This window comes from Pongo abelii, chromosome 11, assembly GCF_028885655.2.
Source record: "Pongo abelii isolate AG06213 chromosome 11, NHGRI_mPonAbe1-v2.0_pri, whole genome shotgun sequence".
NCBI classification, from domain to species: domain Eukaryota; kingdom Metazoa; phylum Chordata; class Mammalia; order Primates; family Hominidae; genus Pongo; species Pongo abelii.
This window is the reverse complement of record NC_071996.2, coordinates 17,004,363-17,017,632: the sequence shown is the minus strand read 5'-3', so window position 1 is coordinate 17,017,632 and position 13,270 is coordinate 17,004,363. Positions and strand designations below refer to the sequence as shown.

Below are 13,270 nucleotides of genomic sequence, written 5' to 3'. Positions count from 1 at the left end.
TAATTTTTGTATTTTTAGTAGAGACGGTTTCACCATGTTGGCCAGGCTGGTCTCGAACTCCTGACCTCAAGGTGATCTGCCTGCCTCGGCCTCCCAAAGTGCTGGGATTACAGGCGTGAGCCACCGTGCCTGGCCAAAAGTGTTCTTAGTTTTTGACCTAGCAATTCCACCTGTAGAATTTTTTTTCTATAAAATAGACATATAAAAAGATAAAAGATAGGCTGGGCACAGTGGCTTATGCCTGTAATCCCAGCGCTTTGGGAGGCTGAGGTGGGCGGATCACCTGAGGTCAGGAGTTTGAGATCAGCCTGACCAACATGGAGAAACCCCATCTCTACTAAAAATACAAAATTAGCTGGAAGTGGTGGCGCATGCCTGCAATCCCAGCTACTTGGGAGGCTGAGGCAGGAGAATCGCCTGAACCCAGGAGGCGGAGGTTGCGGTGAGCCGAGATTGTGCCATTGCACTCCAGCCTGGACAACAAGAGCGAAACTCCACACACACACACACACACACACACACACACACACACACACACACACACACACACAAAAGATGCTTATGATCAGGCGGATCCTCCTGGGGAGGCGGGGCCGGGGAGAAGGCGCGGGCGCCGAGTGGCGGGGGCAGCGGGCGGGCGCGGCGACCAGGGCCGGGGCAGGGATCCGGGCCCGCCGCCCCCTTCCCTCTGGCGAGGGGAGCCGCTGCATGGGGCCGGTCTGGAGGCAGCCCTGCGGCGCAGAGCAGCGGCGACGGCGGCGGACCCCCCAGGCGGGCTGAGGCTGAGCCCGGGGCCGGGGCGGGAGCTCCGGGGGGACCATGCCCGGAGGCCGGCCGGCCGGCAGCAGCATGGCTCACCGGCCCGGCGCGCTGATGCTTTAAGTGCGTGGTGGTCGGCGACGGGGCGATGGGCAAGACGTGCCCACTCATGAGCTATGCCAGCGACGCCTTCCCGGAGGAGTGGGTGCCCACGGTCTTCGACCACTAGGCAGTCAGCGTCACCGTGGGGGGCAAGCAGTACCTCCTAGGACTCTATGACACGGCCGGACAGGAAGACTATGACTGTCTGAGGCCTTTGTCTTACCCAATGACCGACGTCTTCCTTATATGCTTCTCGGTGGTAAATCCAGCCTCATTTCAAAATGTGAAAGAGGAATGGGTACCGGAAATTAAGGAATACGCACCAAATGTACCCTTTTTATTAATAGGAACTCAGATTGATCTCCGAGATGACCCCAAAACTTTAGCAAGACTGAATGATATGAAAGAAAAACCTATATGTGTGGAATAAGGACAGAAACTAGCAAAAGAGATAGGAGCATGCTGCTATGTGGAATGTTCAGCTTTAACCCAGAAGGGATTGAAGACTGTTTTTGATGAGGCTATCATAGCCATTTTAACTCCAAAGAAACACACTGTAAAAAAAAGAATAGGATCAAGATGTATAAACTGTTGTTTAATTCCGTGAAAAACATCTTCAGTGGCCAAGGAAACTGTCCATTTCTCTCAGAAAGCAAATGAAATGCTACAGCTATACCCAGAACTTTTATAGGTAATGAAGCAGTTCAAAACTTGAAAGAAAACAAAACCTATCCTCAGAATTCTATAAAGTTTATTAAGAATGTTCCTTAAAGGTTTAAGAAGCAGTAAGCAGCATCTGAAGCCACAATCTATTATAAATACTTTATTTCAACTAGAAGGTACAATCTCTCAGGGGTTTCATAGTTTAAAAAGCTACAATCACATCATGTTGTAACTACATAAAAAACAGAGCTGTAAATGGAACTGCTTGGCTTTGACCATACACATTTCTGCACAGCCCTTACAGAATCTGCACAAAGAAATATCTCCCTTTGCTCCAGTTAGTTGTTCTTGTATGTAAGTTGCTTTCTATTCCAGTATATCCAGAGTGGTGAAATAACAAGGCCAACCACGTAGCCAAAGGTAGCTCCAAGCGTACAGGAGTTGGGCCATACCTCAGGAGAGAATGTATGAGATCAAAAAAGAACAAATGTTTTATTATTACTTAAGCACAAGTGTAACCTAAATATTTCTATATTAAAGCTTAATGTGCTTTCTTAGAGAATGCCAAAAGTGTAATAAGGTCATAACTGCATTTATCATGAACACTAAAAATGTACACATTTTTGTTAATGTGCATTAAACTGTAACAAGGCTTCTGGCAATTGTAGATTTAGTTTGATGCTCCCCAAAGTGCATGAGACACATGCTAAAATTACAAAATAAAATTTTGGGTCAGACTTTGCCATAATGCTGGACTCAATTTAGCTCTCTGAACTAGTTAGTAATTTTTTTTTTAATTCCCACTTTGGCTGTGTACATCAAATGAAATGAGAAGTGTGTATGCTGACCAAACCACAGGAAACTTTCTTTAAGTTGTGTTAAAGAGGAAAGACCTAGAATCCAAGCATGTTACATGAAAATTGTAACAGAGCAGCTGCTTCCACCTTTCAAATATAGATGCTGGAACCACAGCAGAAGTTATAGAGCGACAACTTATATACACACCTAGAATGTAAGTTAAACAAAATACTGGCTTCTGGAGACCCATTTTCTCCAGCCATAATACATTAGGCTAGAAGTAATTAATGTTGATTTATTTCATCTACAAGCAGTTGGTCCCTAAGTGAAAGGCTCTGCTTAAAAAAAAAAAAAAAAAAAAAAAAGTTGGAGAAAAATTTTCATGTTCTTCTTTGAAGTTTATTTGGTACACTGGAGCCATTTCTAATCTTTCTCTGGGGGGAACAGGCCGCAGAACTGTGTTAGAGGTGAAGCATCTTAATTACTAGTTCTATTACCTAATTCAGCTTCCTTGTTTGGTCTGCTGTGGATCTGCCTTATTGCATATGCCATGCATCAGATAATGGTGTTAGACAAAGCTTCATTGTGAACAACCTAATGCATTTTACAGAAGCAATCTCATCTACACATTTTTTTCTAGCCTTTCCTACATTTAAACTTGATGTTGCCTAAATTATAATTTTTTAAATGTCTTTGGTGGGCTTCTGTTAATTCACATGACTTGAGCTTATAGCTATGTCTACTGCACAGATTGGGTAATGGAACACTAAACTTTTATACTTGAAAATGACAGCCTTAAATGCTCATATCAGTCACGAATCTAGAATGTACTGTCTTGTTGTATGTGAGCTTTGTAGAGATTTTTAAAAATATAAGCATCACCTTCCCATTGAAGAGTGGAGAGAGTCTACTGGATGACTGGCCAGGAACTTTTTCTCTGAATCAGACATTTGGATGTCTTCTTTCTTCCAAGAAATGGTGGTTCACATTAAAGTATCATGGCTTTATGTATGCTCAAATGGAATCTTATGTAACTTTTTAATTTAATTTTGGTCTGCTATTTTTAGATAAAATTGAAAGGAATTGTATAAATCAATTAACATATTAGCTAAGTTGTCCAACACGTTATAAACGAATTACAACAGTAAACTATTATACATTTCCAAAAAGAAGATATATTGCACAATGTTCACTGCTATATAGTGTACAATATCAAAAACTGGAAACTAACTTGTATGTTATAATTTATTTCAGTTATGAGTGGTAGAAAAACCATTGTAGCTCTTGTCAAAACCTGGATAGGCAGTCTAAGGTAAATACAACACTTGATTTTATCAGGGCCCAGGTTCCTTCTGTCTTGTGGCCACTGTATGAGTCACAACCCCAAGGTGGAAGATGGCAGCATGTGTTTATACACAGCAATGAGGAAGGGAGATAGGAAAGCAAAGTGTGTCCCTTTAGGAAAGATCTTGGAATCTGCCATGCCGTATTTCTACTACATCCTGTCACTAAGAACTTAGGAACATGATTGCACCTTTATTGGTAGTCTTTATTCTGGGCAGCCATCGGCCTAGCTTAAAATGTGGAGGGCCCATTACTATAGAGGAAAGGGAGAATGAATTTTAGCAAACAACTAGTGGTTTCTGACACATGACTAAATGACCAACAGGGAAACATATTACAAGACATCATACAATTAAACTCTATTCAGTTGTTACAGACTCAAGCAACTCTACATGAATTGGCATGTGAACTTCTTGCAAAACAGGGTGTTTATTAAACAGTTTTTAAAAAGTGTGCAAAAAGCCTGCCTATGTCCACCGAAAGACATGTAAAAATGCTTATTCCTTTATTGTTTGTAATATGCCAAATTTTGAAATGCCACAAATATTCACCAGAAGTACAATGGATAAGTAAAGTGTAGCATATTTATCTAGTAAAATATCATAGGTTATGGGAATGAACAAAGTGTTGCCAGATACAGTAATGTGGATGACTCCTAATGTGCAGCAAAAGAAGACAGGCACAGAACATATAATTTACAATCCCACTTACATAAAGTTTAAAAACAAGTAAAATTAACCTACAGTGCTAGAAAGCAGAATAAAGTCAAGGAATGCTAGTGTCAGGAAAGGAGAAAGCAGCCTTCTGACGGGCTTCTGAGGGGCTGCTAATGTTCTATTTCTAGAACTGGGTGTTGGTTTTTGGGGCATATTCACTTTGTAAAAATTCACCAAGTTACATGCTTGTGATTTGTGCAATTTGTTGTATGGATGTTACACTTCAGTATGATTGCAGAAGCCTAGCTTATCTAACTGAGGTACTGACAGTAATTCTCAAAATGGAAGGTGGGCTCTCGTGCCTGGACAGATGTCCTCACTGCAAGCTGGCATGCAGGGACCAGGTGAGTGGCTTCTGGTCACCAAGGGCAGCTATGTCACCTGGACACGAGGGCAGACCCCAGGTGAGAGCATCAGTAGGACAACGCTGTGTTACTTCCTGTGGTTCTGTGCTTGCAGCCACAGAAATTGATGGGGACGCTTCCAGCTTCAGTGCTTGTGTTTCTTGCTCACTAGCTGAGCTGGTCTGTAATAACAAAGAAATGAATAGTGGGGTGAAGACATATTCCACAGGATTCAGACTCTACTTACAAGTTCTTTACTTAAGAAGTGCACTCTGGGCCAGGCGTGGTGGCTCATGCCTGTAATCCGAGCACTTTCGGAGGCTGAGGCAGGAGGATCATGAGGTCAGGAGCTCGAGACCATTCTGGCTAACACGGTGAAACCCCGTCTCTATTAAAAATACAAAAAATTAGCCGAGCATGGTGGCACGTGCCTGTGGTCCTAGCTACTCGGGAAGCTGAGGAAGGAAAATCACTTGAACCTGGGAGGCAGAGTGAGCCAAGATAGCGCCTCTGCACTCCTGCCTGGGCAACAGAGTGAGACTCTGTCTCAAAAGAAAAAAAAAAGTGCACTCGGTCTGGCCCAGAGGTTCCCGTGGTTCTTACTCCTGGATCCTATCACCCCTCCTGTCTGTACACAGACCCCCACTCCACTCCCAGCTGGCCGCCTACCCAAGCACCACTGCCCTTGGCATCCCTGGCTAAAGTGGTGACTGCATGGGCAGGTGGAGTCTGACAAGTCACAGTGACCACCAGCAGTGGGAGGTCACTTGGCCTCACCTGTAATTCACAGCCTTGACCACACACCCTCTGGCATGTGAGTTTATCCACAAGGAACAAAGCTGAGATGAGACAATTTCACTACGTAACTTATTCATGTGGCATCCTGTGGTATGCTGGCATTATTAACACTGGAAGTTCTTTTGAAGATTTTGAAAGTTTAATTGTCATGAGATTTTTCCAAACTAAGTTCATGATATGGATTTTTAAATTGTATCTAATTTAAGTGACATTTCAATTCAAATCTAAATCTAAAACTGATAGACCTAGTGATTTCAGGTAATTAATTCTTTTTTGTTTTTGTTTTTGTTTTGTTTTGTTCAAGATGGAGTCTCGCTTTGTCGCCCAGGCTGGAGTACAGTGGCGCAATCTTGGCTCACTGCAACCTCTGCCTCCCAGGTTCAAGTGATTCTCCTGCCTCAGCCTCCCAAGTAGCTAGGACTACAGACACCCACCACCAAGCCTGGCTAATTTTTGTATTTTTAGTAGAGACAAGTTTTCACCATGTTGGCCAGGCTGGTCTCAAACTCCTAACCTCAGGTGATCCACCTGCCTTGGCCTCCCAGAGTGCTGGGATTACAGGGGTGAGCCACCGGGCTGGCCTAATTAGCATCTTTTAACTGAATAAAAACATCCTATTTAAAAGACCAAATATATTACTTCATTTGAAAATTAAAATATAGGGTTGGGCATGGTGGCTGACGCCTGTAATCCCAGCACTTTGGGAGGCCGAGCCAGGTGGATCACCTGAGGTCAGGAGTTCTCATGAGATCTGGTTGTTTAAAGGTATGTAGCATCTCCCCGCTCTCTCTCTTCTCTGTAATCCCAGGCTGGAGTGCAGAGGCGCTATCTTGGCTCACTCTACCTCCCAGGTTCAAGTGATTTTCCTTCCTCAGCTTCCTGAGTAGCTAGGACCACAGGCACGTGCCACCATGCTCGGCTAATTTTTTTGTATTTTTAATAGAGACGGGGTTTCACCGTGTTAGCCAGAATGGTCTCGATCTCCTGACCTCGTGATCCTCCTGCCTCAGCCTCCGAAAGTGCTGGGATTACAGGCACATCTCTGGCCACGTAAGATGTGCCTGCTTCCCCTTCCACTATGATTGTTAAGTTTCCTGAGGCCTCCCCAGAAACAGAAGCCTGTATAGCCTGCAGAACTGTGAGCCAATTAAACCTGTTTTTTTTTTTAAATAAATTACCCAGTCTCATGTAGTTCTTTTTTTTTTTTTTTTTTTAAATGGAGTCTTGCTCTGTCACCCAGGCTGGAGTGCAGTAGCGCAATCTCGGCTCACCGCAACCTCCATCTCCCAGGTTCAAGCAATTCTTCTGCTTCAGCCTCCTGAGTAGCTGGGATTACAGGCGCCCACCACCACACCTGGTTAATTTTTGTATTTTTAATAGAGACGGGGTTTCACCATGTTGGCCAGGCTGGTCTCAAACTCCTGACCTCAGGTGATCCACCTGCCTTGGTCTCCCAAACTGCTAAGATTACAGGCGTCGGCCACCGCGCCCGGCCTCAGGTAGTTCTTTATAGTAGTGCGAGAATGGACCAATACACTTGGCTATCAAAATGAAAACAATCACTAAGGCAGGGTCCCTCCCCACCTCTCCACATCCCTGTCTTGTCTGGAACTGCCTTGGGTAATGCTCAGCCAGGACCAGCACATTATACAAGGCAATGTCCACGTGCTGGGATCAGCAAGGATGAGCTTTCTGTCTCAGGGGTAAGAGTAAAGACTCTAACCCAGCACCACCTCGAGGGCTTCAGGCTCACTTTCTGTTTGCTTGAAGTCCGCGATGTACTCACGAAGTCTGCACTCCTTTGAGGCCTCAGCAACAGTGTCCTTGAGCTGAGCTTCCAGCTACAAAATGAAGATGCACTTGTCATTAACACAAAGTAAGCACGGCCTTACCAGTTAGATCTTCCCCAAAGGACTTGTAAGAGAACAAGACCTTAAAGGACCTTTGTATTTTTTCACCCTTTATCAAATCTTATCACAAATTAAAGTTTCAGAAATACACGCAGGGCTCAGCTGAAGTGGTTGGTTAGTAATAAAACAAGTTTAAATTCGAATTTAAGCTGATATTTTGAGATGAGATTTCAAGAAAGGGTACTGATTTGTGAAAACAAGTACTTCTGATTTCTGTAGAACACTGATTCATTTTTTAAATGGACAATTTCAGACACACACAGAAGAACAGAAGAAGAGAGAGTAATGAACCTCCTGTGCCTGGCACCCAGCTTTGACAGTGAGGAGAGGACCCTTTTTTTTTTTTAGACAAGAGTCTTGCTCTGTCGCCCAGGCTGGAATGATGCAGTGGTGTAATCTCAGCTCACTGCAACCTCCACCTCCTGGATTCAAGCGAATCTTATGCCTCAGCCTCCAGTTTAGCTGGGATTACAGGCACACACCACCTCGCCCAGATAGTTTTTGTAATTTTTTTAGTAGAGATGGGGTTTCACCATTTTGGCCAGGCTAATCTCAAACTCCACCTCAGGTGATCCACCCACCTCAGCCTCCCAAAGTGCTGGGATTACAGGCAAGCCACTGTAGTCGGCTGACAGCGAGCAACTTGAGCTGAGCTCGCTTCATCTCTGCCTACGCACAAACCATTTGAGAGCAAATTCCAGGCAACGTATCACTGCATCCGATGTGGAATGAATCTTTAGTTAGGGGTTTCATTAACTTGAGTTGTAACTGGTTGCAACTACAAATATATTTAGGTTGCAAAATAAACTAAGAAGAAAACAAACAGATATCTTGTGGCTAAACAGCAAAGAGCCCTGAACTTGAGCATGTGCTTTCAGACCTTCTCATTTGTGGGATTCATTAAGTAAATTTTAATAGAATTTTTTTGAGACAGATTCTCACTCTGTCGCCCAGGCTGGCACAATCTCGGCTCACTGCAACCTCCACCTCCCAGGCTCAAGTGATCCTCCCACTAAGCCTCCTGAGTACTTCATACTAGATGTGCATGCCACCACACCCAGCTAATTTTTTGTATTTTTGGTAGAGATGGGGTTTCACTATGTTGCCCAGACTGGTCTTGAACTCCTGAGCTCAATTGATCGGCCCACCTCGGCCTCCCAAAGAGCTAGGATTAGAGGTGTGAGCCACTGCCCCTGGCCTTTAATCAAATTTTAAAGTAAGCATTGCTTAAAACATGTCACTTATCGACAGCAGAACATTCAGAATACCTAGGGCAGCAGTTCTCAAATTGTGGGCTGAGAACCTTGGGATCCTGAGACATTGTCAGAGAATGAATACCCTCTACTTACTGAAAAGGGAATTTTTAAAACTTAGTACCACAGGAACCTCTTTTAATAATTAATTAGCCATCTGTGGGAACCAGGAGTTCTTCATGTACTTCATCCGGAACAGTGTATCAAAACAGATTGAGTGCAGAAACAGACATGAGAACCCGAGCACATTCTATTAAGCCAGATATTAAAGAAACATTAAAAAATATAAAAATGCGGCTGGGTGCGGTGGCTCACGCCTGTAATCCCAGCACTTTGGGAGGCTGAGGAGGGCAGATCACCTGAGGTCGGGAGTTCGAGACCAGCCTGGCCAACATGGTGAAACCCCATCTCACTAAAAATACAAAAATTAGCCGCATATGGTGGTGCATGTCTGTAATCCCAGCTACTCAAGAGGCTGAGGCACGAGAATCGCTTGAATCTGGGAGGTAGAGGCTGCAGTGAGCGGAGATTGCGCCACTGCACTCTAGCCTGGGTGACAGAGCAAGACTCCATCTTAAAATAAAAAAAAATGTAAACATGCCATTCTTCTCACTAGATTTTTAAAGAAATAGTTACTTTTCATTACAAATGTTACGTTAACATGTAATGGATTTTTGTTGTATTGAAAGAATTCTCAGTTTTGATTTCTGCCATGGTGCATATTGAGAGCTGTAATCTACATAAGTAGAAGTTCTTTGGGATCCCCAATAATTTGTAAGAGTATAAAGGAGTGCTTAGGCCAAGACGCTTCAGAAGCACTGGTCTAAAGCAAGTGGCTTGAAGCATCCTAGACTATGATTTGCCTTTCTACTGCCACTGGCCCTTTATGGACTGCAGGTGCTCTTATTCAATTAAGCTGGGCCATATCACAGCTCAGCATAAATACCCTCTACTTACTTAAAAGGGAATTTTAAAAACTTAGGAATAGGAACCTCTTTTAATAATTTCACAAATAGATATTGAGGGATGAACACGAAATAAATGCTTGGCAGATCAACTTACTTGGGTTCACATAAAACTTAAGATGATTTTAAAGTAATTTATATAATGCAGCCTAAGTTTTCAAAGATGTTTTATTAAGGTCATACAAAAGTCCAATCAATGCTATCTCTGAAATATCTAAACAGCTTCCTCCCCTTTTTTTTTTTTTTTTTGAGACAGAGTTTTGCTCTTGTTGCTCATGCTGGAGTGCAGTGGCACGATCTTGGCTCACTGCAACCTCCGCCTCCCAGGTTCAAGCAATTCTCCTGTCTCAGCCTCCCACCACCATGCCTGGTTAATTTTTGTATTTTTAGTAGAGACGGGGTTTCACCATGTTGGCCAGGCTGGTCTCAAACTGCTGACCTCAGGCCATCCACCCACCTCGACCTCCCAAAGTTCTGGGATTACAGGCGTGAGCCACCACGCCTGGCTAAACAGCATCCTCTTTCTGAGCTTCTTGGATCTTCAGATCTCCTGCCTCATTGTGTCAACTTTCTGCATGGCTACTTCCATCTCCTCCTCCTTGTCCCACACCTTCTGCTTCTGGGAGTAGTGCTCTGCCATGAGCTCATTGAGCTCCAAGAACTCCTGCAGGGCCAGCTTTTGCTGCTGATGGGCATCGTTCAGTTCTTTGGCTTGGGATTTCAATATCTCTGAACCTTCAACCAGTTGCTGAAAAAAAAATGGATGTTTTATGTTTGCTTAACAAAGGTCTGGAAGGCTGGACATTTAGTCTTACACTATATTAAAGAGTTACAAGTGATAGCCAATGCTGGTTACGGATTAAAGCCACAGATGGGAGAAATCCCCTGCTTGGAAAAAACCCTGTGCTCACCTCACCCCAGCCAAACATTCAATGGGAAGACCACCTGGGCTCAGGTGCTGAGCAACAACCCCACACCAAGAAAGACCCTGCAACTGCATGGAGTAGCTTACAGCAGGACAGCTGGCTCTGTAACGCCAACCTCTGCCCGAGGTCTTCTACACAATTGCAAAGGTGAATAAAGCATTTGGGCACTCAATCTAGTTACTTAAACACAAGCAGAAGCAGAAAAAAATACATAGGCAAAGTGCTGAAGATTTAAATCAGGCCAGGCACTCATGCCTGTCATCCCAGCACTTTGGGGAGCTGAGGTGGGAGGATCACTTGAGCCCAGGAGTCCAAGACCAGCGCCTGGGCAAAATAGTGAGACCTCATCTCTTAAAAAACTAAAAAAGAAAGAAAAGAAAATTAAGAAGAAAGAGATTTAAATCAAAGACTCCCTGGGTGGAGGGCCACAAGTAGGACTTACCACAAGTTCAGCTGCACTGACAACCCAACCTTACCACTTGCTGCACTGATGACCCTGACCTCCCTGCAGCTGATCTGGCCAACAATCTGGCTGTTTAGTCACTGTCACACTTGCTGGACTAAGACTGGAAGTGACGAGACCTGGAGCAAGCTGGCAGGGCAGCTCCCACAGGGGGAGGAAAGGCCTCCCCAGGCCTCTCTGGGTCCAGCTCAGAGTCACTGTGACTGTGTTAAGCAATGAGACGCCGCCCAGCCCACACTGCACTCCCAGACAAGTCATGCAAGAAGATGATACCACAGATGATCTTAAGAAGCAATTTGGGTTTAAAATATGCCCCATTTTAGAGGACAGATCACAAACTACAGGTCCAAGGACTTCAGTGTATAAATGAATGTATTTTAGAAAACAGAGCCTATGCAGTGAACTGAGATTGCATGACTGCAGCCTGGTGACACAGAGAGACTCTGTCTCAAAAAAAAAAAAGAAAAAAGGAAAAGAAAAAAGAACCTAATTGTGTTATTACTATACTTAACGACATTTGAATATAAAGTTCATGCATCTTACTAAAAACCAAATTTAAAAGGAGTTATGGCCACATTTTAACATATGTCCTCTTTTGCAGTTCCCTGTCATTACTAAGATGCCCCTTCTAAGAGCAGGGGGCATGGTGTAGAGAGAAGGGCAAGGTCACTGGTGTCAGGCGCAGCGTGTCACTGCAGATAACACAGTGCCCTCTGGACATCGTTCCTCATTCAGAATGGGCGGGGTGGGGGAGTTGTTGCTTACTTTGCGGGGTTGAACTGGAGATGGCAGATGATGACTGTGAAATGGGTGCCTGCTGCAGGCAGCACGCTGAAAGGCACCCATGGCAGGGAGCCAAGCCCAGCTAGCTGACATGGGCTGTGTAGCAACTGGGCACAGCAGGGGCCCTAGAACCAGGCTTGGCCCTGGTGTCCTGCATGCAGCAGGGACAGTCCATGAGCGGGAGTCCCAAGGAGGTGTTTAAACATCTGTATGAACTGAACCTTACAAAACTCTGCAAAGCCTCTTAAGCCTTTCTCACCCAGAACCGAGCTGCCTACCTTGTGCAGGTCCTCCTCCTGCCACACCATGCAGTGCTGCTTCTCTGGCCCCCGTAGCTGCTGTGTGAAATCTTGTCAAGGTGCCGCCTTGTCCTCAAGTTGTCACTCAAGCCTGTTTGAATATGAGCAAAAGAGGAAATAATTTGTGTTCCTTTCTGTGTAGCAACTATACGTTAACGTTGTTAGCTGACTTATTGAAATGACTTAATAATTCACAGGACTCTTTTTTTAGTGCTGTATACTAAATAAAATACACAAGGCAGCAATACTTAGGGGCCAGAAACACTGTTTACTACAAGTCAGTTATGGAACCATAACTTACAGTAAAAATGGGCATGTCCAAGGCTCAATTTTTCTTTTGTCATTTACAGTAGAATAAACAGTTTGTTGCTAATTTTCTACACTCTCTACTGGGAATATGTGTTACTTTTATATTCAGAAAAATAAATATTGCAGTCATGTAGCATATAATGATGTTTCGGTCAACAACGGACAGCATATATATAACAGTGGTTCCATAAAGTTATAATACCGTATTTTTCCCATAGCTTTTCTGTGTTTAGATACATAAATCCTTGCTGCACAGGTCTGTAGCCAAGGGGCAATATGCTATACCATGTGGCCTAGGTGTGCAGTAGGCTGCACCACCTTGGTTGGTCTAAGAACACTCTGTGATGTTCTCACATCAATGAAATTACCTGCATTGTCGAGAACGTATCCCAGCCGCTGAAGGATGCATGGCTGGACTGAAGAGCACCGTGTGATGTGGGCTACAGCTGAGTTCTGTGCATGATGTGGTTGGAGCCCTGAGGAAGGGGGGGCTATGGACTGAATGGTGTACCCCCACTGCCAATATTAGACGCTGAAGCTCTAATCCCCAATGTGACTGTAGTTGGGGACAGGGCCTATAAGGAGATGATGAAGGTTAAGTGAGGTCATAAGGGTGGGCCCTGATCCAACAGGATTCGTGTCCTTTTAAGAGACCAGAGAGCTTGGGTGCTACCTCCCTGTGGGAGGACATGGTGAGAAGGTGGCTGCGTGCAAACCAGGAAGAGAGGCCTCTGGGGCTTTTAGCCTCCAGAACTGTGAGAAAATAAAACCCTGTTGTTTAAGCCACTCAGTCAGTGGTATTTTTTTAGGGTGCCTGGGGCTAATACAGAAGGATTAC

The 13,270-nt window shown here is 44.4% G+C and overlaps 1 protein-coding gene and 1 pseudogene across 1 annotated transcript; one reads left to right on the top strand and one right to left on the bottom strand.

Moving 5' to 3' along the window:
• The first annotated feature begins 819 nt into the window (after positions 1 to 819).
• On the top strand, positions 820 to 3,469 carry LOC129057922 (rho-related GTP-binding protein RhoQ-like; annotated as a pseudogene).
• A 6,334-nt stretch (positions 3,470 to 9,803) lies between these two features.
• On the bottom strand, positions 9,804 to 12,440 carry LOC129057921 (uncharacterized). The gene is made up of 2 exons (XM_054549080.2): positions 12,103 to 12,440; positions 9,804 to 10,400 (listed from the first exon to the last, which is right to left on the bottom strand). Exons 1-2 carry the CDS (start codon positions 12,130 to 12,132, stop codon positions 10,194 to 10,196), a joined length of 237 nt encoding a protein of 78 aa, XP_054405055.1. The 5' UTR covers positions 12,133 to 12,440; the 3' UTR covers positions 9,804 to 10,193.
• Between the last annotated feature and the right edge of the window lie 830 nt (positions 12,441 to 13,270).

Bases quoted from the DNA above. Each gene is read 5' to 3' on its own strand.
- LOC129057921 (XM_054549080.2), bottom strand. From the start codon at position 12,132: ATGGTGTGGCAGGAGGAGGACCTGCACAAG. The intron at 10,401-12,102 runs GTAGGCAGCTCG...TTTTTTTTTCAG, and splicing joins AGGAGGAGGACCTGCACAAG to CAACTGGTTGAAGGTTCAGA.